This window comes from Neopelma chrysocephalum, unplaced genomic scaffold, assembly GCF_003984885.1.
Source record: "Neopelma chrysocephalum unplaced genomic scaffold, ASM398488v2 Primary Assembly neopelma1_73b, whole genome shotgun sequence".
Taxonomy (NCBI): Eukaryota; Metazoa; Chordata; class Aves; order Passeriformes; family Pipridae; genus Neopelma; species Neopelma chrysocephalum.
Window position 1 is genome coordinate 901,485 of NW_020897734.1, and position 23,492 is coordinate 924,976.

General features: G+C 40.0%; 1 protein-coding gene across 7 annotated transcripts in view; it reads right to left on the reverse strand.

Moving 5' to 3' along the window:
- The window catches only part of GRIA3 (glutamate ionotropic receptor AMPA type subunit 3), a 144,990-nt gene extending 139,488 nt beyond the window's left edge, over positions 1 to 5,502 (reverse strand). The window contains exons 1-4 of one of the 7 annotated variants that reach the window (XM_027687238.1): positions 5,481 to 5,502; positions 4,947 to 5,352; positions 3,989 to 4,152; positions 1,684 to 1,842 (exon numbers count right to left, since the gene is read on the reverse strand). In XM_027687238.1, coding sequence (XP_027543039.1) covers positions 1,684 to 1,831 — 148 coding nt within the window. In that variant the 5' untranslated portion in view covers positions 1,832 to 1,842; positions 3,989 to 4,152; positions 4,947 to 5,352; positions 5,481 to 5,502. Of the gene's footprint in view, positions 1 to 1,683; positions 1,843 to 2,694; positions 3,335 to 3,988; positions 4,341 to 4,946; positions 5,353 to 5,480 lie in introns of those variants that run through there. The other 6 variants (XR_003534871.1, XM_027687239.1, XM_027687237.1 and 3 more) reach the window with 6 other exon arrangements.
- Positions 5,503 to 23,492: the final 17,990 nt, after the last annotated feature.

Sequence of the window (23,492 nt, forward strand, 5' to 3'; positions counted from 1 at the left end):
TCACTTTACTAAAATAACCACAGCTTTAAATAACCAATGACAAAAATCATTAGATGTCAGAAGATGAATAGCACACTGACTAAATATACTGACTGCCCCTCAACAAGCGTATGGTTCACTTGTCTTGGTGGGGTCTTTAAAGAAGTGCTGGTAGAACTTTTAAAAAACAATTAATAATTAATCACCTAAGCAGTTCAATGTATTTAGTTTAAATCCATATAATTGATATTTAGGAAAGTGTGTTTGAGATACAGCCTCTTGAAGGGATTACACTGATTAAGGATTAATAGTCTGATGTTTGTTGTAAGAGCTGTTGAGGCTGGATAGGATTAGTAAAATAAGATGCAAAGTAGAGACACGCTTTTATTTACCATTTTTTTCACTTTACCAAATATTTTTATTGAATACTACATAATTAACCCCCCTGCAAAACTTTTAAAGGTCTTAATTCAAAGCCCTTTGAAAAGTGTAATGCTGCACTACCAAAAAGCAGTCACATGGGGGATATATTAGAATATCAATCCAAAATTTGTCCAAATATTTCCTTATTGTATATTTTCTAACCATCAACTTTCTCGGAATATACAGTGGGACAGAGGAATATAAGAACTATTCTATCCCCAATAACAAAAAAATAAAGAAATAAGATATTCAAAACATGAAATTGTTTTAAAGTAAAAGATATAGGTTTTCTGTACTCCAGTACTTCATTATATTAGTACAATGCTTCCTGTTTGAACAGTTTATACTGTGAATATAAACCTGCATACTGTGAGATGAAACCTGTTTCAACACAAAGTTAGTATGATGCATTCAAAGGTCCTTTAGATCATGTACAGACATAAATCTGCACATTGCAAAGTGCATCAACTATCTTGCAAGAGGACTCCTTTCATTTTCAAAGGTTCAAAATCAAAATTGTATAGAACTGAATTTGGAGACATCAGTAAAACAAATATCCAGGAACTACTACTGGTAAAGGAATGCTTTTTAAAATGCAGAACACGCACATGTCTTTCTGAAAGAGATTTTGCATTTTAACACCACATTAGCAATACTCAAAGTTCTGTTTTGCATCTTCTGTTAATAAAAGCTCAAATTATACGTATGCACTGCTTGTGCAGAGCTATTTCTCATAACACCAAGCGTTCTGATCCCATTTTCTCTCCCCTCAGTTCTAACGGTATCTGTCAGTTTACAGTCAGTCTCCTCAGCTTTTCACAGGAGTCGCACTGTAAGAAAACAACTCAGTATTTCAGGGCAGAGAAGGCAAGTAAGCCCCTCTAGCTTTGTCCCCTCAAGGTCACGTCTAAACAGTTGTTTCTGATCTTTTCCTACATGGCATTATATGCAAATTATGCCTTTTCACACACCCAGGTTCTAGCCTCAACAGAAAAGGGATCTTCAGTGGCAATTCACTGATCACAGCTACACAGCACTGATATACCAACAACATGGTTGTTTTTCCGGAAAACAAAACTAAAGGGATGAAAAGAAGCGGTGAGAGAACTTTTCCTAAGGTACTATTCAACCATATAATGCTGCAAATCTACTAAACCTCAAGTCACTGCACACATTTGTTGCACTGTATTGCATGACTGAGAACTCCAGGCTACCAGGGAGAAACTGAATGTAAAGATACATAACAAATAAATATTTTTTAAAAACCAGGTATTTACTTACAAGCATTTGTCACTGAAAAACTGTTGGAAGAGTCCAAGTGATCTACATGATAGTTCAAATGGAAGGGCTTTTCTGTGGTATTTTGGTTCGTGTTGTATAACTGCACAGCAAATCGAAACGCACTGTGCTCCTGAACAGTGTTCCTCATGAAAAGTCCACCTAGGATGGAGGAAAAAAAAAGGATAAAAAGGGAAAAGGTATTTCAGAATGAATTTTGAGGAGAAACAGTGCCAATAAGTTACATTTGCATGCTGCACACTGCAGGAAAGAATGAACAAGAGCAGGCTGAACCTGAGCCCATAACTCTGACAGATCACCTACATGAAATACACATTCCAAGTCCAAAGTTAGGCTTTTAAAACTACACATCACATCCAGGTGCCCCCGAGCGATGGGAGTCGCTGGGAGCTGCAGGTGCACCTTGAAAACCAGGCCACTTCCACACGGATGCTCACACAGAGCTTTAAAAGTCTAACTTGGGGGACCGTGGCTCCTAAATCATCTCCAGACTAACGAAATATCGCCACTGTAGAGTTATGTGCGAGGACACGGCGGCGTGGCAAACGTGCGGTTTCACGGTCTGGTGGAGCGATAGCACGGCCGAGCCAAAGGATGCTCCGAGGGACGGCAGGGAACAGCCCCCGCTTCACTCGCTGCCCTCAGCCTCACGGCTCGCTCGGCCCCGGGTTTAGGGCACGTCGCTACAGATTCACGCCGTGACTCTCTCACATTATGTGCTCCACGGGATGCGCCGCTCCAGGGCACGGTTCCGCAGAGCGCGGACCCGATCCCCGCCGCTCGCAGGGGAGCGGGAGCCCAGCGCCGCTCGCAGCCGCCCGCCAGCTCAGCCCCGGGCACCGCCGCTGCCTCTCGCCCCCAGCGAGGGGAAGGAACCGGAGCGGGGCTGGCTCCTTCCCGGCGGCGCCCGGGCTCGCCCCCCGCTCCCCTCCGCACAACTTCCCCTCGGCTGGCGGGGAAGGCGCGGGTCGCGGTGCCGCGGCGGGCGCTTACCTATACTGATGGTGTTGGGGAACCCCGCCAGAGCCTCCCCCAGCAGCCCCGCCAGCAGCAGCAGGAGGGTCCGGGGCGCGCTCTGCCCCATTTTCTTCAGCCCCTGCAGTTCAGCCCCTAAACCGAAACTGGCGGCACAGGCATGGGCGCAACTGGAGACTCGGAGCGGTGTCAATGGTGGTGGCGATGCTGGCGGAGGTGGTGGGGAGGATGGTCCCCCTCCTTTCTTCCCTTCTTCTTTTTTTTTTTTTTTTCCTCTTTCCTTCCCCAAATCCCTCTGCTCTCGTCTTCACCCCAGCCTGGCAGGGCTCATTGGCTGCGAGATTGCCTTTCTCCCCCCCGTCTCCAGCAGCCCCCCCCCAGCGCAGGGACTTCCCCCAAAGATGGTGGGTAGCGGAGCCGGCGAGGCTGCTCCGCCCGGGCCGGGAGGGGGTTATCGATCAAACTTGGCGTGAGGCGGGCTGGCAGCCGCTCCGCTCCGCTCGGCCCGCCCGCCCAGCCCCGGCGCCGCCGTCTCCCGGCCGCGGCTCCGCGCTCGGGGCTGCGGTCGGCGGGAGCGCACCGGCCTCACGTGGGGCGGCCCCCGGGCTGCAGCTGCCCCTTTAAAGCTGCATCGCCTCGGTGTGTGTGTGAGTGTGTGTGTGTGTGTGAGAGTGCGGTGCGTGCGCCTGTGGGCGGGCGGGGGAGGGAGCGAGCAAGGGAAGGAGGGGCGGGAGCCGAGCCGGGCTGAGCCGGGGCCGGCAAGGGAGGCCGGGCGGGTGAGGAGGAGAAGGCAGTCGGGTCCTGGTCGTGCCCGGCGGGCGGTGCGGGCGCCCCAGGACCGCGAGCCGAGAGGCGGCAGAGGCTCCTCGGGGCCGGGGGCGAGAGGCCCGGTGAGGGCCGGGGCAGGCGGGCGGCGCTGGGCCCCGCCTGAGGGGAGAGCCGGGAGCGCACGGGCTGCCGAGGGAGGGCTGGAAAGGGCCACAGCAAGGGATGCCCAGGCACTTTCCCGGAGGGGCTGCCTGCCTCGCGCCCTAGTGCTCCCCATCCCTCCTCCAGTGCCAGCGCCTCGGCACGGAGGCATCATCCGCCTACTGTGCCATGAAGTGAAGAAAGGCAAGGAAGAGTTTAATCCCACACTAGGGAATATTAGGTCCTTCCCAACCAGCTCTAAAGGAAGGAACTCCAACGGAGTCTCCCGGTTTCATCCCCTGTGCTGTAGAAAGGCAGGACATGTCTGAGCTGCCCCAGTACAGAGCACAGCATGGGCAACCTGATGGGGAGCAGCCAGGTGTGTGCCGGACATCCCGTGTACCTGGAGCACGAGTCCTGAGCCACTTGGTCTGCACATCCACAGGGAGCTGTCCTGCTGGGTTGAAGCTTGGTTCTCTGAGGGGTTAGTCTTGTACCCATCTCCTGGAAACCTCCCTGTATGGATCCTGCAGCTCTTTTCTTTCTGCTGCTTTGGGGCTCACAGAACTATACAAAATGTAGAGATAAAAGAGATATTAGGTCAAGTAGTCCATCTCATAGGCCCAGCAAAGACTGTTCTTGCCTTAGTGTTTTCCCTCTGATTTCAGCAGGTTGCTTTACCTTAGTGTTCCTCTGCTTTCCTTTTTTAATCTTAATCTTAGACACTGGCACTGTTTGGGTCTATGTTCAGTTCTTTTAGGGATAATATTAAATGCAGTTGGCTTTGCATTTGCAAAATAATCAACCAGTGCCACTGGCTATAAGTGGTCAAGTGGTCAAGACGTAAGATTGTGGCAGGTTACTGCACATATGCTAATGAACAACATCAGAGATTCAAACCACTACCCTTGAGGGAAGCCAAAAGAACAGGTGAAGAGCAGGTCATCACAGTCATGATGCAGGAGTGTAACATATGGTTTTAGTGACATATGTGTGACACCTACTTACCCTAAGGTGCATAAATTGGTTGCTACCTGTTGTGTTCCTTTATGAGAATCATACCCAGAAGATGAAGTTTGTTCCAGTTCAGGGAGGGGTAAGGATAAGGCTGTGGGGTGGACGGTAATGTTCCCTGTTTAGATTGAGATGGCAGGTGTCACTTTCTCTCTTTTTAAGAAATAGTCATCTGTATGGACAGGTGGGTTAAGGTTCATTGTTACATCCACAGTACTCCTCAAGTTCAAAGCACTCTATGCATATTATCTATGAATTCCTGTAAACATCTCCATGAAGCATGATTATGTTCTTCCCTTACAGATGTCAAAACTTAAAAATCCGGGAAAGCAACCAGCCCAGCTCACCTAATCAGGAAGTTTCAGACCCAGGATTAAGATCATGAGCAGCAGCCCAGTTTCACTGTAGAACACTCTGCTCCCAAATGTCCTTTGGTAAGGATAGGGGATCTGAAAACTACAGACAGGTACAGAAAGTTTAGACATTCAAGATAGTTGTCAAAAGCACATTTTTATAACCAAATAATTTCTCTTTCCAGTTCCAAACTACTTATCTTTTCCTATTTTGTACACTGCCAGCCTATTTCTAATGCATTCTCCACAAAGTCCTGCTGTCCTCTTTTTTTTTTGGTGTCCTTTGCTAGCGGCCCTACTTTCTTCCTGTTCACTTGCTCTCACAAAGTTCTTCTCTCCATCCCTGCAGCTGAATATTCCAGGCTGACTGCCACCTGCCACACTGACAGCTGATGGTGCACTGACAAAAATATGAAAGAAATTATGTTTAACATTATAGATGTTAGAACAAGAGAAGAGATAAAATAGGCCTAAATGAATGTGGCATGTGTCAGTCTCGGTTTCACACACTGCCAGTAGGGTGGGTACCTTGTCTCCAATAAAATGGTGCTTCACAGCCTAATTTCCAAATGGACAGTCTTGTGATAATCCAAAATACATCTGTGCTGAGAGACAAATGAATTTTCATTATCACACACATTTTTCATCCTGAAGCCCCTTGTGTGTTGTTATTATTGTTATTATTATTAGCATTTTCAATACACACTTTGCTTGTTTGCTTATGCAGTCAGATTCATGGCAATCTTTGCAGATACAAATGGTACAGCAGCCATTCCATATGGATTTTGGAGAAATCCAAAGAGACCCCATCCCAGTTCATCTTTCTTACAGTGAATCCAGTGTGTTCTCGGAAAAAATGGTAGGAGATTACTTGGCTCAATGTGGATATTAATGCCATGTAAATAGTTTATATACTTTGCTAGGGATGCTCAGTGACTCAAATTAATGAGTTCCATGGTAACCGAGGTCATACCAGATGCTTTCCCAAACCTTCCCTTACTAAATACAACCAAGATTTTGCAGGATAATCAAGCTTCATGTTTAGATGATCTGTAGTGTTCTGAGACACTGGGGATTCTGTGTACTATCTATCTATCATGAGAAGGTAATGATTTATAATTAGCTAATGTGTTCTCCTTGTAATGTCTAATAGTAGATTAGAAAAATGCAATGGAATTTGGGACACAGCGTTCTCATTGTGCTTTCTGATGTTACTAGGCTAAACCCATAGTGTTAGCATAAAGTCATAGCAGAATCTACAGCAGGATTCTGTGGCTGAAGCTTCACCTTAACTGCACTAAGCTGACTTTATCACTTTTGTCATTCCTTTCTCTAATTGTAAGACAGATGCTTGGGCAGCAAGTTTTTAGAAATCATGGTACTTCTTCCAATATGAACCAAATCAGGCCATAATTGCCAACAAATGTTTTACGTGTCTTACAGCCTTTTTTTTGTTTGCTGGTTTTAAACTGGGTGTTTCTTTATAAAAACAAAGGATACACAAGTCACTGAACTTTATGTTAATGTCAGCATTTTGATTAGCTAAACTGATTATTCTACAATAGAAAGTTAACAGATAGAGTGATAGTGGGGAGAGACAGAAGCAAAGATGAAGAGGGATTCAGGGACAAGATGAAACTACAGATAGAAGGAGTCAAGGGGGAAGTACAGTGTCAAAAGAGGGAAGATGAATACAGACATTACAGCTTCATACATTTTGGAAACCATATCAAAAGGACATGTAGTTAAGATTTGATTATATTATGAGTGGCCATAGAACAAACTGTCGAAGCTCTCCTGTTTACCTTTCATTACCATGCAATAACAGAGACATAAAGTGAAATTAAAAGGCTGCAGACCAGAGACAGTTTAACAAATATTCTGCTGTGCAGTTTATAGCTAATCTATAAAGCTGTCTTCTACACAGTATTCTCGGCAAAAATAATTGTTTTTAAAAGTGTCAAATTTTATGTGAATTAGCAGAGTAAATGCATTAGACTAACTAGTAAAAAGCTGTAGGGATTAATATTCAGAATTCATGGCAAAAAGTTGCTCCTGGTTGCCTCAAGAAAGACCTATTCCCTTATGCATGATGGGAGTTTACAGTGTGTCTAAAGCTCTGTAAAAGTTTTTTTTTTCTGGTCAGTTCTAGAGATGGGTTAGGAGACTACTTGAATCATTGATTTGTTTTTATTAATTCTTTTCTAAGAATGGTTAACAGGCAAAATCCTGGAACTATGGAAATGTACAGTAGGTTTATTACCCATACCATCAGAGCTAGAATTGTACCCTATACATCCTGGCAGAATAACAGGGTCTGGCACGTAAGAATATGTTCTAGTACATGGAATGATGATCAAGATTTGTATAGGAACAGGGACAAAGAGGGAACTTGTTCATAAATAATAGTCATTCCTCCATTGCTGGAGTCTAATTCAACTTTAGGTAGTAGAAGCAAATTCATCCAGCAACTTTTATCAGAACTGAGCACGGACTGTTATGGTAATAACCTGTATCTATTACAATTGCACAACTAAGACACAAACGTGGAAACAGTCAGTATGTACAAATGTCTTCATATTTCTTGGGCATGTGGTATCTTCAGGATACATAGTTCTAATTCTAAGAGCTATGGAGCTGCTGGAAATGGAGTATTATTATAGTCCCATAATGTCAGAAACAATTTATATTACCTTCTGCTTTCCGATTAACTGTACACTAGGCACTGCTGGCATAACACAACCCTGCAATTCTTACTTAAACCTGTACTTTTGCTGTGCTCATCTGTATTTATTACATCAGGAAGCAGTAAATCAAATAAAAGTGTAATGGTAGCCCCTTTATACTGTTAATAAAGTGAATCCTCTCTCTCTTTTTATTATATACCTATGAATACAGTTTTCAAGCAATTGTGGGAGTTATATCCAGTTCATACCCATTTCTGTTGTGAAAGATATGACCACTGAATATTTAATTTTTGTATATAATTACTGAAATATACTCTTCTTAAAGACAATCTAGTTTAGCTCTAAGTAGTGAATAATTGCTTCTGATAATTGTTTGCCAATCAAAAGTCTATTTTCCTTCCAGTGTGAATTTGTATGTTACCATAGCTCACCTCATCTCAGTTCACATCTGCATTAGTGTCTTCTAATGAGAACATCTTTGGAAAACAACACATAGATTCTTAGAAATGAATGTTCAGACAAAAAGAATTTACGTTTTTCACTAAAGCTTTATGGATTTCAGATTTGTTTTTTTCCACTTTATCAGACAGAGACTCCTACCCTCCCTTAAGCCAGCAGTCTGGTAAAGTTTCAGAGCTGACATTCAATTCTCTTCTAATTTCAAAGAATCTCTTTTACTTCTGGAGTGAGCCTTTGCAGCACTAGGGTATGGAATCAACTCTCTTTTTTTTAGAATTCATTCAATTCATATAAATAAGGTATTAGTTAATATGGGAAGGATATTAGACAGAAAATGAACTTTAATCTGTCTCCTTTAGTCCTGGGGAATATAGTGTTTGTGGAGTATTGGTCTCTCCCTTGCTTTGTCACTACCCGAGAAATATCACTTTGAATGTGAAAAGATCCTCCTATGCAACTTGTATGGAAAAAAAGCATTTCCTTAGGAAACAGCCCAGAATCTGAGAAGGCAATAGAGAAAAATCATAGGAGGAGAGAGATATCCTGTTGCAACATTGCAGTGTAGCCCACAGGCTGGAGGTTTTGACCCTTGTGCACTAAAAGATCTAACACGAGTCTTTAAATCATACTTTGTCATATTGTGAAGGACTTGCAGTGTCCATCTGCACAGATGAATTTCACCCAACATGATTTGTTTCATTGATTTCAGTGAGACAACTGAGAGTACAAAGATGGCTACAGTTGTACCCTTAGGTTGATGTGAATAACACAACATGGTTCTGATAATCTCCAGCATTCGGGAGACAAGAAAATCCTTCAGAAAGCCAGTGCCTTGTTTGAAAAGATGAGATATTAACAATATAGCCAATGTTAACAGAAGTGTTCTCATGCTTTATGAAACTTCCATTCCTGATTAAAAGTTGTTTGGTTTTGTAAGTCACACCTTGTAGCAATTGTGCTGGATCATGGTAATTACAGTATAAAACTGATTGACTGTTTGATTGCTCTTTCAGCACAACAGAAGGCATAAGAAGTGAAAAAAAAAACAATTGCAGAAGGGTTTTGTAATAGCAATTCTCACCTTACATCAGTTTGAAGAGTCTTAAGCATTTTCCAATAGATCTGCAGTGGTCCTTATACAGCAAGCTGAAGTTGACTGACAATAGGTTACTCTTCTTAATTACCTTTTGCAGACTCTTCAAAAGCAGCCCATGTGTCCCAGGAGTCCACAGACCTGATTTACAGGAAAAGAGATATTTATTTATTATCATCTGTTAAATGTTGTTTTAGTATCAGCTTATCCTGAAACTGCTCTTGAACATGTGAACTGCTGGAATCCTCTTTTGAGTTCTCCTGGGTCCTCATAAACACTCAAAAAATAGCTAAGCACTCAAGCACTAACATGAAGGTAAGATCACTGCTATCACTAAACATCTGTTTCTAGAAACTTTGTCTAAGCCATGATGTTGCTAAAGCATCCTGCTTTTGATGATGAAGCTCTGTGTTGTTTATACAACCGTTAATTTCAGAAAGTTAGAAAGCAGATTTCACACTGTAACTACTCAGACAAAGTCCAGGAAGAGGCACCATCTACTTGGTGTTCATAGTCCCACAGTTCTTAGTGTTGCTTTTCAAAAACTGGATCAAATCCTCATCCAAGGTAGAGCACCTTAGATGAATGAAGTAAGTTCTACTGTGGAGTGGTATAAATGGACTCTGACTTTTCTGCAATGTAAATGCAGGGATTATATTTTGCATGGCACAAAGATTCTGATCAAGGCCTGCACACCAGTGAGTGGTCTGAGTAGTGGATTTAACTCCCTTGAGACTACAGTTTAGGCAGAAAATTCCTTTCATTTAAAAATGATCCTATAATCTTGAGTTTACCATTTGTTTTTACTGTTTAGCTTACTTGCATATGTACCCCATGAAGAATCAGGTTTCAAGAGCACAAAATTAAATGAAAAAAAGGAGCACTGTGATTTTTCTTGGTTCAAATTATTGCTTTATGTGTTATATTGCATTCTAGATATTATGGATATCAAATGTGATTGTTCCCCTTGCTACTACAGGCCCCTCTGGTGCTACAGAGAACTGTTTAGAACATGAGCACCATAACGGATGCTCAGTCTCAGATAATAATTTATGTCTCTTAGCAAATACAAAACAGTAAATGCAAATCAAGCCAAATCCTTCCTTTCCATGAGTCAGATGCTATTTTCTTGGTACTTGGGATGCAGTAACCAAGAGTTTAATCTAAAAAACCATTACATTCATTAAGCACCATTCTGTTGACTTGAATGGTCTTTGAATAAAGCTAATGGCCTATTTTGTTCCTACATATCCATAGTGTTGAGGTACAAGGGAGGCTAGGGAACAACAGGAAAGGCAGGACTGGAATTTTTGTATTTGAAATATTTCATAAAATATTTGTTCATTATACATTGGAAAGTATAAAATAAAAAAACATGGAGTTTTTTCTTTTTTTTTTTTTTTTAAGAAAAAGGTGGCAGAGAGGTCACTACAGTTTACCTTGAGACCTGTCTATATAAAAATCTCTCCTTTTCAGAAACAGTAGCTCTGCCCCTTTACTAGGTTATGACACTGACTGAGCAGCAACCAACTCCACAATTACTTTCACAGTGATTAACCAAGTAATTAAATCCCGAAAAACAAGACAATTCAGGACTGTCCGTAAGACCTTCTTGTTAATCAGCTGTAGGTGGTTATGAGAAGGTTTAGCTAAGAAGTAGCCAGTCTTACACGAGGTTTCTTTGGGGCTGTAACGCATTAAGTGTGATGTAGCAAGTTAAGGAGGAAATGCAAACACATAATTTTAGACTTAACTTTGAAATTTCTCACTTTTGTGCTGCAGGGCAGACCTTACACATTAGTTTGACATATTGTTGTTATTTGCAATGTAATCTTATATAATAATTAACTCCAACTGATCCACTGCAGTGCTTTAGCAAAGTATTGAGGCCTATTAAAATGGACCGTGAACACACAGTTGTTTTCCTTATTTCTAACATAATTATGCAGTTGAAGGGAAAAAAAACCAGATTAATGGAAAGGCGTTGCTAAATAGGGCCCCTTGGTGCTGTAAATTTCTGGAGTGCTGTTATATGGTTTTGAAGTATTAAGTATATATGAAAAGCGACATGCTGGAAATCTTTTGGAAAGCATTTGTTTCTGTTATTCTTTAGGGAAACATTCTGCTGTCAAAGGTGAAATCCAATGACAGCAGCACCAAAGGGTATGTTTTCACTGCAAGCTTATTCATAGCTTTAGGGCCACCCCCTTGCACCAGCATCACACAATCCCTTATGCCTAAATATACATGAACTTTGAACCTCGCTTTGCCGCTGGAGCTGAATTCAACTTCTAAGTAGATCAGCACTCCTAAAGTTTTCAGTGAGGAGTTTGGCTTTAAGGCACATATGAAGTCATGTGTTTGCTGCATACATGTGATTGGATTATGGACTCAGTTTGGAGGATAAATATTCTCTTTTATGGACTTATTAATGTACTGAGAACATGAAAAGCAAATATCTGCAGTAAGCAAGGAGGAGACAGGGCATTATTCTAATTGTGTATGAATTGGACCATAGTGAGTACAGTTTTTCAAGCTTTGCATCTTCTGGGCCCTGTAGTTTCTGAATCATTTATCTCCCACTTGGCTCTTGCTAGAAGCTACCTGCCAGTTTATATACCTCTCCTCAGCATTTGACTCTTCATTCCACATGCTCTGTCTCTTTTTGCAGAAGAATGCTGAAAGATGTCACCTCAGCAGGCTGCATTGTTGTAGATACAATGTCTAGCTGTAAAATATGGCTCAGAGTGCCAGGAGTTGTCTTCGCTTCTGTTCAGTCAGCAGTCAATGGCACATCTGTGTACAAATAATTACCAGCCCAGTGATGTTTCTCTAAAAGGGCAGTTCACATACAATTTCTGGGGAGAGGACACTGCCTGACTAGGAAAAAGAGGCTTGGGGATGACACTGTAATTCAGAGAATAAAACTAATTCAGAAAAGGCAGAAATTGTTCTAGAACAGTCCATGGGTCGATATCTAAAGAAACTCCAGTCAGTGACAATTAGCAGCCTGAGAAATACCCGTGCAGACCTACTGTCAAACCCAAATAAACATCAGGCCATGATGGATGTCTCCACATAAGCACAGAACCATGTGAGGGTGATCATGCACTCCAGATATGTTCTGCTGTTTTAGCTCAGGCCACAGCCCCCTCGACTGCAGCATGAGCTTTACCCAAGCTAAAAGAGCTATTTCACATTGGAGATGACATTGGGAACTTAGTAAGTGCTGAGATTTGTATTTAAAACAAGACCAGAATCCAGCTGTTTCACTTGTTCCCTGTGAATGCATTTTCCGTACTTTGCACAATAATGAACCGAAATTCAACTAATTTCTGCGTATGTTCAGTATGCAGTATATATACCAGTTTTTTCACAAGAGATTATTCCTGTAGTTTTTGTATTTACAAATAGCCATTTGGCCATCCCCATAACTTTACATTCACATATGCCTTGATTATGATGCATTTCAAATAAGCTGATAGTGATCTTCTAAAATAGATACATGAAAATAATTTTCTCAGAACTGTAGCTGCAAGCTAAAACCGCAAAGATCAGCTGACAGCACTTCTCACATCCGTCAGCAACACTCATTTTTGATGACAAAACATAACTAACATTTCCAAAATTGGTTCATTGGGGAAGATCTACTCACTGAATTTAGTTGGTGATCATCAAAAGGCTTTTGCTGAATTAGTGAGGTTTTGGAACATACAAGACCACTTAGACTATTCAAGCCAATGGGAAGCTGAATGGCAGCTCTTGGTAGCAACAGCATTTTTCAAAGTTCACAGAGTGCCTCAAGGTCATCAGGCTAGATCTGACTGATTAAATCTAGAAATATAAAAATTTAAGCTTGAGATAAAGTTCTGGTCCCATGTACAGTGAATAAGATACCATCTTTGACATCAGACTGGATTTCAAGTCATTAGATGACATGTGAAAAGAAGGAGGAAATACTATCCTAATTTTATTTTGATTAGGCCATGATCATCCCATCTAAAAAGCCCATGCAGTACATATGTGTGTACATTGCCCACAACAGGAAATATATTTCTGTTTCAAAAGGTTGAATGCTTCCAACTGACCCAGAAATAAATACTTCACAGCAGCTTTGTGAAAACAGCATTGTGGAATCCTATGTATCTCTTGATTACTTGTACCAAATATATTCCTTTTAAGATTAAAAATGCACTTAAAAATTAAATGTTCCCTACCTCTGGATTCAGATTATTAGAAAACTGTTTATATTCTCTCCAACCCTTACCCCCTTTGTCTAATGCTTTTCAGTGCTTCAAAGACATTCATAAGTATTCTCTAAATAGTCTAGTTTTCTAAAAAAAAAAAAGGAGATTAAGCCAAAAAACCTTGCAAATTTTGGGAATGTACTTCCATCTTCAGTAGATCTTTTTGCTGAAGAAAGCATTACAGACCTCAGGATCTGTCCCTACAGTTTGTATGCTAAGTACTGAAATCATACAATAACAGTGTAGGAAACCAAAAAGAATATAGATAGAAGCAAGGGTAGGTAATATTTAAATATTTTAAATATTTAAATATTTTGGTTGTTCAGCTATAGATTCAGACACTGAGCACAGATTAACTGGATTTGGAGCTATAGAAATGACTGTAACACAGCAAGGTCAGGGCTGAGTGAAGTGACTAGAAATCGATGAAATGTGTGAAGTACTGTGGGGGAACAGGGCAGTTAATCGTTTCAAAACTTTACCCTGTAAAATGGACTGTACAGGATCAATGACAAAGGAGATAATAAAACAAGCAGACTATACCTCTCTTTCATACAAAAATATGCTAGATTTGTGTTTGGTTTGATTAATACAGCAAAATTTGGGTTGCTAATTAATGGTGCTTTAATCCAAAGGTAGAAAAGTTATCTCTGGGAGCCTAGAGAAGGACTGTACTTCATTTAGACTTCTGAAAACCTTTACTGATATTAAGTGCATATGCTTTGGGTGCAAGAAATGCTGACTGCTTGGCATCCATTTATTGGCAGTAGGTTATGCATTTACCAGCCCTTTTGCCTGCAAGCACCAAGGGATTAACAATGCACCAATTCTTTGAGCCTCAGGGCCTGATTCTGTATCACAGAAGTCAATAGAAGCTTTGTCATTGACCTCAATGGGCACAGGCTCAAACACTCAAAGAACACATTATGTGATACACATTTTTTAAAAAAGGCTTAGCAGTTTCGTGTTTGCAGAACCAGGGGTGACTGACTGACTGATATAAAGTAACTGAAATAGAGAGGTGAAAAACAAACTCTGATTCCCCACTTAGGCAACTGACTCTATATCTGAGCACAGTTTAAAGAATAACTGCGCTGAGTAGCTGCACTTTGCATTACAGTTAAACTGTGAATAATACCTCCTGAAATAAAGTCTCTAATTTAGGTACCTGAAAACAATATAAATCAGTGAAAGCAGCAGAAGCTCTGTAACTCTGAGAAGCTTGGTGACTTCATGGTGAAATAGAGATGCAGGAGCCTGTATGAAAGCAGGGCTAGATTAGAGAATTTTGGCTACTGTATACTCATGATAGCTCTCCTCATTTCTCTGGAATTCCTTCATCTGCCTCCAGGAGTCCATCTTTTAAATGAGGTGCTCACATAAACGTGAGAAACTGCTAAAAGCAACTGTTTAGCACTATATTCATAGATGTAAGCAACTTAATGCCTGCATGTAATAAAATACATACTTTGTAACCACACATAGTCAAATGGCTGTGCTTTCACCTTCTAGCTTCAGAATCAATAAGAAACTCTTTCAGTTCTCCAAAATTTAATCTATAAAGGGAACAGCAGGGTCTGCATATACATATTCATGTGAAAAACCCTCCAGAGGAATTAAAGGCAATAGCGCTGTTCATCTTCCTTACATATTGAATGAATGAAGTATCGGCTCTCTAGGTTTTGTGTTACTGGTCACCTCCATCACACCACAATTTCTGATCCATACCTGGATGATTTGCAAACACTGGCAAAACAGCTTTGTGAATACGTCCAGTGAGAATGCTTATTTGCTCAAATCCTTGTGGTATCTTGTTTCCCAAAAACAGTCTTGAGGGAAAGAAAATTTATTCTCTGTTGCTGGCATCTGTAAAAAGGAAGGGGGGGGATGCTGCAGAAGTCTCCTCTTACTAGTAGGGGTTAGAGCATCAACTCCCAGCCACAAAGACCTTTTGTAATACCAAACCCCAAAACATTTTCTCAGAAGTCAGTGTGATTATCATCCCAGTGGTGCAGAATTTTTAATGCTGAGCAGCTAGTACATTTTATGAATTCATCACTTTGCTGTTGAACACTGGCATGCACTGATAGCTAGGCACAAAAAGCTCCAGCGCTGTACAGAAGTGGCATTCAGCCTTTGACAAGCGAAGAGCTACTTTGTCATCAAACAGAGGCTCACAAAACCATGAAAGAATGAACTGCATTTAAAATAGAGAAATGTGTGCAGGCAGTTTATGCGAGAGTTAATACACTGCTCCAAACAAGTCAGCAGAGTCTCCAGTCAGAGCAGCGTTTCTGAGGACACAGAGGAAGCCCCAGACTCATTGGCTTTCTGTCACCAGTCTCGGGAGACCCGTTCTGTGTAAGTCAATACAGTCCATAGGTGTGCGGGCGCACTCACGCCTCTATTTTTTTTGTTTTAAATTGCCTGAGGGAAGCTGCCATATCACCTTCAAGACACTATGTGATGTCTTAATCAAATGTTAGCAAGGAGCTTGAGACAGCTTAGAAGCCACAAATGGGATACAAAATACCAGGGCACCAAAATATGGCATCATCCAAGACAGCAATGACCAGCTTCATTTTTGTCTTACCCTTTGCATGCTGTTCTTGGGTAGGATGCTCTCCTTACTGCTTATTTCTTCTGAATGGATGTGAAAAGAAAGAACAAAGAAATACCTGTTAAGCAAGATTGTGGTTTTAGTAGGACACTTTTAGTCTTATTTTATATATCTTTATGCTGTCCAGTTGCCTGCATTAGAATAGCAGCTGAACAGAAACATGGGATTGCTGCATTCTAATCATCTCAAAAGCTTAGAGCATAAGCTTTTGCCATTTTTCAAATATGAATTTTGGTTACAACCCAACCTTGTCATCCTTTCATATGCAAACTTCCCACTGTGATCAGTGGGACTTCTGAATATTTAAGGAATAAATGGAAACTTGTTATTTTATCTCTTCATTTTCTAAACTGCTGGTGGAAAATTGTGTCAACCAGGGAGGGAGAGAAGGAAAAAGAAGACTATGAGGGAGTTAGATAGTTAGATAGTGCAGCGTGCCAAACGCTTCCCAATCACCCCCTTGGCGTGCTGCTGGAACACTGGAACTGCAGCCAGAAGCCTTACATTTGCAAGTGCAGTAGCTACAGTCCCTTATGAGTAAGTTTTCAAAGACAAATCCCATTCACAAATACCATTACAAATAACAAATACTGTTGCAAGATTTAAGTGTATTGACACAAACATATGCAGGATTTTTCTTACTCTTCTTTGAAAATATGAAACAGTATGTTCAGAATTCTCTTTACTGAAATAATTATGCCCAATCTGAAAGGGTGAAGGGCACATTTTTAGTACCTATGGTCTCTATAAGATAAACATGAAGCTCTAGCACAGCTGGTGCTTGACAGTAGATGTATTTGTCTCTTGGAATTTTGTGTTAAGGAGATTCCTTCATTAGTAAAAGAATCTTTTTAGTATTCATTCTCAAATTGCTTTTAATGCTTGATTCAAGGCAGCACTTATTGCTAAATATGTTATCTTAACATAGTAAATTCCACCAAATGTTAATTGTTAACAGTGAAAGCTATAAATGTTTGTTTTCACAGTTAAAGCCAGAAAGTAACAATGCATTTATTAGTGTTTCTTTTAGATAACCAAACATATTGACTTAACATTTATTTTTTATTAACCCATATTCCACATGCACACATTTTTTTTTTTTTCTGATGTTTAAACTGCACTGTATTTCATCTCCAAAGCAATGAGGCTTTCAACCATCGTGATTTTCCCTTTTGAGCCTAGAAGGGAATTTGTTCTGGAACAGGCAAAGGATATACAAAAGGACTTTTAGAACTTAAATGGAACAGACTGCTTTGCCTGCCTTCTTGCTATGCTTATAGTATATGTTGTATATGTATATATTGTCTGATCCAATACATACAGTCTGATCCTTTGAGCTTCATGCCAACCACTGCCATTTTATTACTGTCTAAATGACACATGAGAGGACAGAAGTGTCACTTAAAATACATTGCAAAGAGTTCTCTAGCTAGCTTTGAGATTTATTACTGTGTTGAGTGAGACTGAGGTTTTAGTGGCAACACTGCAAAGGACCCTGAAAGATTTGAGAAAATACAGTCAGTTTATGAAAGTGAAGCATGCATTCCTGTGAATGTGGAAAAGATTAACTGAAATTGTATCATTAACCTGTATTTTTATGACCATTTCATGATGAGACAGAATTTAGGTCCTTTTGATACTGAGATAAATAATTCATATAGCCAAAATGTTACTGGTCTCCTCTACAGTGAAAAATCTGTCAAGTACTTCCAACTAGTCCTTTTCATTATTATAACCATTAATTCATGCAGAATCAAAACCTTTCATGGCTTAAGTGATGAAGTTTCTAGTAATACTGAAAGAATAAAATTGGTCTTAGTATAGTAAGAGATGCATAATTTGAATTCAAACTGAGATTTCTAAATCTTCTATGTACAAAACTAAATTTAACTAAATAAAGCAGGTACAGAGCACCTGAAGTAAAGGACCTTTGGTCATTCAGTGATTGTTTAATACTTAGTTTTGCATGGTGCTTTCAAAGGTTGGACTCAATGATCTTGGAGGTCTTTTCCGACCTTAATGATTCTATGATTCCTTTTTTCATAGCCTGTCCTTTTTCCCCAGCCCAAAGCTAAACAAAACAACACTTATAACCTGTCCGGTTTTGCGATGACCTTATTTCTCATTGGTCCTGAAGGTTCTACCATACTGCACACAATTAATAGTAGTCTGGTGAGACTGTCGTCTGTAGCTAGTGAAAGCTTACAAACAATTTAATTTCAGTAATGTAATCTTAAATAAGAATATAAAATTCATGGCACAAAAAGCTCTGGATGGTCCACCTGCATTGTCAGTATGCCTACCAGATCTGAGCAGCTGGTTGACAGCTTGGTGAAGGTGCTTATGCTTGGTAACAAAATTCAGTTGGTCTTCCTGTGAAAAGCTGCTACAAACCCCCCTGAGTCAGGACATAATAAAATATTTACTTCTGTTAATTTTGGCTGGTTTATTTGCTGAGTCCTTTGAAGTGGATTCCTTTCTGCTCCCATGGCTCATTCCTCAGGATTGTTTGGTGTAGTGAGGTGAAGAGTTTTCTCAATATCATTCACACAAGGTAATGCACTGGACTTGCATGGCTGAGACTGGTTCTTAGCCAAGATGTTTCAAGAGATTCAGGGATGCAGAAGTTTAGGTCAGATGCTGGTGTCAAGGTTAAAGGCTACGATGATTGTCTTGAATGAATAATGCTGGAAGCTGATTCACCTTTGGTCAAAGTTTTTACAGTCAAGAAGCTTTTTGAACTTATCTATTATGGAACACACAAGGAATTTCAGCAGTCCAGAACAGTTTCTCCACTGAGCAAGATATTTTCTGGCTTAGCCCTGTTATATGTTGTACACTGAGTTTGTTTTAGAGGCTTTTTTAATGCTGCCTCTGCAAAACAATTTCTTGCTTCAGCAGCTCTCAAACTTAAATTTTAGCCTACAGTGCTCAGTCCAAAAAACATAGGACTAGCATGCAACTCTGAAGATCAAAGAAACAGTAATTTTGGATTAATTCACAACTATTTTAGGCTCTTAAAGGCAGTGGGACTAGTAGTGGTTAAAAACTGTAGAAAAGGGCTCTTGGGAGGACAATTTTAATACATTCCAGGTGTAACAGTATTGAAGTCAACAGTTATGACATTTTTTAACTGAATCCAGTATGTTTATTCTGTAGAGAAAGTTTCCTCACACTATAAATCATTGTAAGATTAGTATTAATCTGACTGAAATGTCCTGAGCTATCCAATTCTCTGGTTAATTCTATTAGGCAGCATTTTCCACATGCTAGTTTGAAATGTTATCATATGAGTACAAATGTAAGCTTTTTTATTGGATTTATGTAAATCCTTTCTTCATTGAAGCTGGTGGAAGGGTTCTGCAGCTGCTGGTGGGAACCACACAGCAAAACATATCACAAATACCTTGTAAGAGATGGGCTTTTCTTCAGAAGGTCCAAGACTTCCAAACCTTTTTCCTGTTATGGCATCACATGAGATGTCAGAAAGCTTTCTGCCTGAGTCCAGTCTTAAGAAAGAATGCACCTTCAGACAGAAACTAGGAGTGAAAAGAACACATTTAAATCCCTGCTTATCTCTCTTATTTGGCTGTTTCCTCTTTAGATTGGGCAAACTTCAAGGGATTCTCATCCAAATGGCTTTCATTTGTTCTAGTTTGTATTTGAGAATTGGCAGATTGAAGAACTCAGTCCTTACAGCTATACAGGTAAGGATGAGAGACAGAAAGAGCAAGGAAATTCTGCCTGGATGCCATTATCCATACATGGATGCCACTTTCCATACCCGGACACCAGAGCAATTAGATTCTTTGATCTCAGAAAGGTCTAAATGAAAAATAAACTAATCCTGAATTTTTCAGCTTTTAAGCATAATCTATTGTGGTCAGTTTTGTTTTGTTTTGGGTTTTCTTCAGTTCATTAGAGCAGGGCTGTGCTGGACACCCCAGGCTCAACTGCAAACCCCAGAACAAATAAGGAGTGCTGTTTGCCTTCGAGCACAGGAGGGGACCCGCTGGCTGCAGTGGGGCACCTGCACTTGGAGTCAGAGTGCTTTGCTGGGGCCTCCATATCTCAGAATAACAGGATTTTCTTCAATGAATTTGCCAAGTCTCCTTCCTAAAGGTCAAAGAAAAAGCTCATTCTATTTTCTGCTGAACTTGGTGGACCTTTTAAAACACATTATATTCATTCTTAGTATATGTACTATAGGTATTGAACATTAGTTGACCACAGTCACAGAAGACTCAAGAAAATAGTTCTCGGGAAGTATAAAGGCTAAGGGTTAATTATAACACCTGAGATCTAGACAATTTTGTAAAATTTCTTTGTTCTTATTTATTTAGCTGTTTTTAATTCAAAGGCAATGTTCTATTTGGATGTGGAGATTCAAGTAACACTTTCCAAAATATGAAAGGCTAAATGCCACATTTACAATTGTTTCTGAAAAGGGTTGACCTTTATTAAAGTTACTGAGTAAATACAATTCCGAAGGTTTTGTTTCTCTTGTAAATTAAATGGTATGTTTGTAGATGGAAAGGTCAATTTTCAGTAAAGCTGAGCTTCAGAAAACATCACCTTTCTCAGCTAAATCAAAGGAGTTAATTAGTTTTACAGATGGAATACATAATATATAATTCTCTTATCTTTGCTTGAAAATCAATTGTTTATGGCATAAAGAGGGTACACTTGTCATCATTAGGTGTAAATGTTTGCTGCAGCAGCAAATATAGACTTAGTCTACCACACACAGCTTCATAAATGTGAGACACTGAGTTCCTCTGAGAGTGGTGTGTAGGGGAGTGTGTGTCCAAATTCTATCTGATATCAGATTTATTGTATATATTAAATTTATTCCAACTTATATAAAATTATAATAGTTTCTATTAACAAAAAATGTACTAGAAAAATTTTACTAGGCATTGATACTGCACTGAGAGGTCTGCAGTTTAATTCCTTTCCTCCTGTGCTGTCTTTAATTCAAATAAATTTTTTATATTTAGTAATTTTTACAACTATTTCTACATAAGACCACAAGTACCCATTAGTTAGCATCATCTGAACCAGTTAAACACCTGGGTATAGTAACTGGAAGGCCTGGACTTTCCTGCCTGGGTTTGTGGTAATTCTCATATCAGAGTCTGGAGCCTTTTGGGAAGTGCTGAGCACCACGCTGTCATCTTAGCTGTTCATTACAGAGGATTTTATTTGCTGCTTTGGATAGAAAATTGTTGGACTAAGACGCAGCACTTCCTGACTCTCTGACAGCCTTCAGCCTCTCTCTTTGTATGGCTTTCCAAAATCAATGAGAACAATGGTTTTGCTGTCTCTACCATCTCTTTAAACCACCACATTACACACAGCTCAACTTTCCAGCAAGTTTCATGGGTGTCTCCAAAAGGAAGACATTTGAAGTCAGATATGTAGAAGATGTCAGAAGAATTCAGTCTTCTCTGAGATGTACCACCACAGCAGAACGAATGCAACTTGGGTTTCTTGTTTTATATCTACTGAGAATATCAAGAGATTTCTTATGGACCTTACACTCCTTGATTTGGCCTGATCCTGTAATTTTTTCATAAAGTGCTCTAGGTGATATTTAGGGACTATTATTATTTACAGCTAGATATTATTTATATCCTGTTTATACAAATCTTGTCTGATAAACTTCCCCATGGAATAGATTCTTTAGGACAAATTCCACGTGTACCCTTGCCTTGTCTGAAGCAGCAGTACTAGTTTTACTTAAAAGTGATTTAATTATCATTAAACCTCTATCCTCCATACAAGCAGAAAATATCTAATATCAATATTTGTTCTCACAGAAAGGTGTCATATGGGAAAGAAAGAAGAGAGGCTGTGATGAAATTGTCTGAAGAGGCAATGAAAATAAACCACCTTGTGTCAAGCACTTGAGGTTTGTAATGAAGTTTGTAATAAATGCCAACAACAGACACCTTCACCGTGGGAAAGGGAATCCAAAAAATTAACATGAAAAAATTACACACAGATTTTCAAAGCTGCTTCACTTTTTTTTTTTTTTAATGGAAGCTAGCTGACGTGATCCTTCACAGTGCTTTTGCCACACTTAAACTTTGCAGTTCCTACAGATAATCTAACCTGTAATTTTGTGCTGAACAATATTAAACTAAACAAGTCATCTTGCTCTAGCAGAGAGCTGGGTCAAAGTGGTTCCACTGCTAAGTGTAAACTGGGTAATTGGTACTCTGGCAAAGTGGTCCAATTGAGGCTTCAACAGCAATAGCAAATCCACATTACTGTCTTGCAGCAGGCTCTTAACACAATTCCAGTACTACCAGAGGAACAAAAATGGAGTTTCGTAATAGTCAAATGATTTATTAACTACTTTTAATCTTCTGCTCTCCTGTTTGATTTTCTGGTGTGATGCATTCTCCATATCCAAGCAATTTAGAGTCAAATACTCAAAACTAATTATTGAGTTCATCTACAGTAAAAATAAAATGGCACATTCCATACTCTTAATAGATGCCTGAAACAAAAACATCTCCAGCCAGCATGTATGTGGCAGGTACACGAACAGTATGGTATGAGGGCTGAGATGTTACACGTAGATTTTAATAGAGGACTCTAGAGTATAGAGGAGGTCAAGAGAAGTTTTATGAAAGGTAAAACTGGGAGTTGAAGCAGGAGACACAAATCATGAGTTTTCTGCCATTCTCAGTCCTGCCATTCCCAATTTGCTCCTGCAATGCACAGGTAACCTGCTCACTGAAGATTCACAGTGAGACTTAACTACATTGTGCTCTCCTTGTGCCTCTCTTTACCTATCTACAAAGCAGCTCTATAGTGAACCTGTGCCCTCCAACTTATTAAATCACTCATTTTAAAAGTACAGCCCCTCAGGTGATATTACAGATGTTTAAACAGATATAAAGGTTGTAAAGGATACTAGAATTTTGGGATTGCTATGGGCATTCAATGGAAGTAAATAATCAGTGCGCTGAAGTAACTACACTTTGCCAGTGCAGCCAATATGTCATAGCACAACACTGACCTGTATGAATCCTGGGATCTTCAATCAGATATTACTCATTTAAAAATGGAGCTGTGCAACAGTGGCCCTATCTCTTGTACTCATTTTTCTTGGAGCAGCAGTTTGACATTTCAAAAGATGAGAAGCACCTTTCAGCTTGAATAAACTCAGAAATCTATCTGTAAACACATTTGGCCTCATCTTGAGAAATGTCAGGTTTCTGGAATGAACAACATGGGTACAACGTTTGTGTCTGTTTGGACAGCCACTTGTAAGAGAGCAGGCATGTTGCAACATTTTATATTGCACTTTTTTGCAAGTACAATAGCTATAGAAAGAAATGCACATTCCACCCAACACCTTTGTCCTACTCTACCAATAAAATAGCTGCAAAAATAAGTAAATGATAGTCAGTAAAGGGA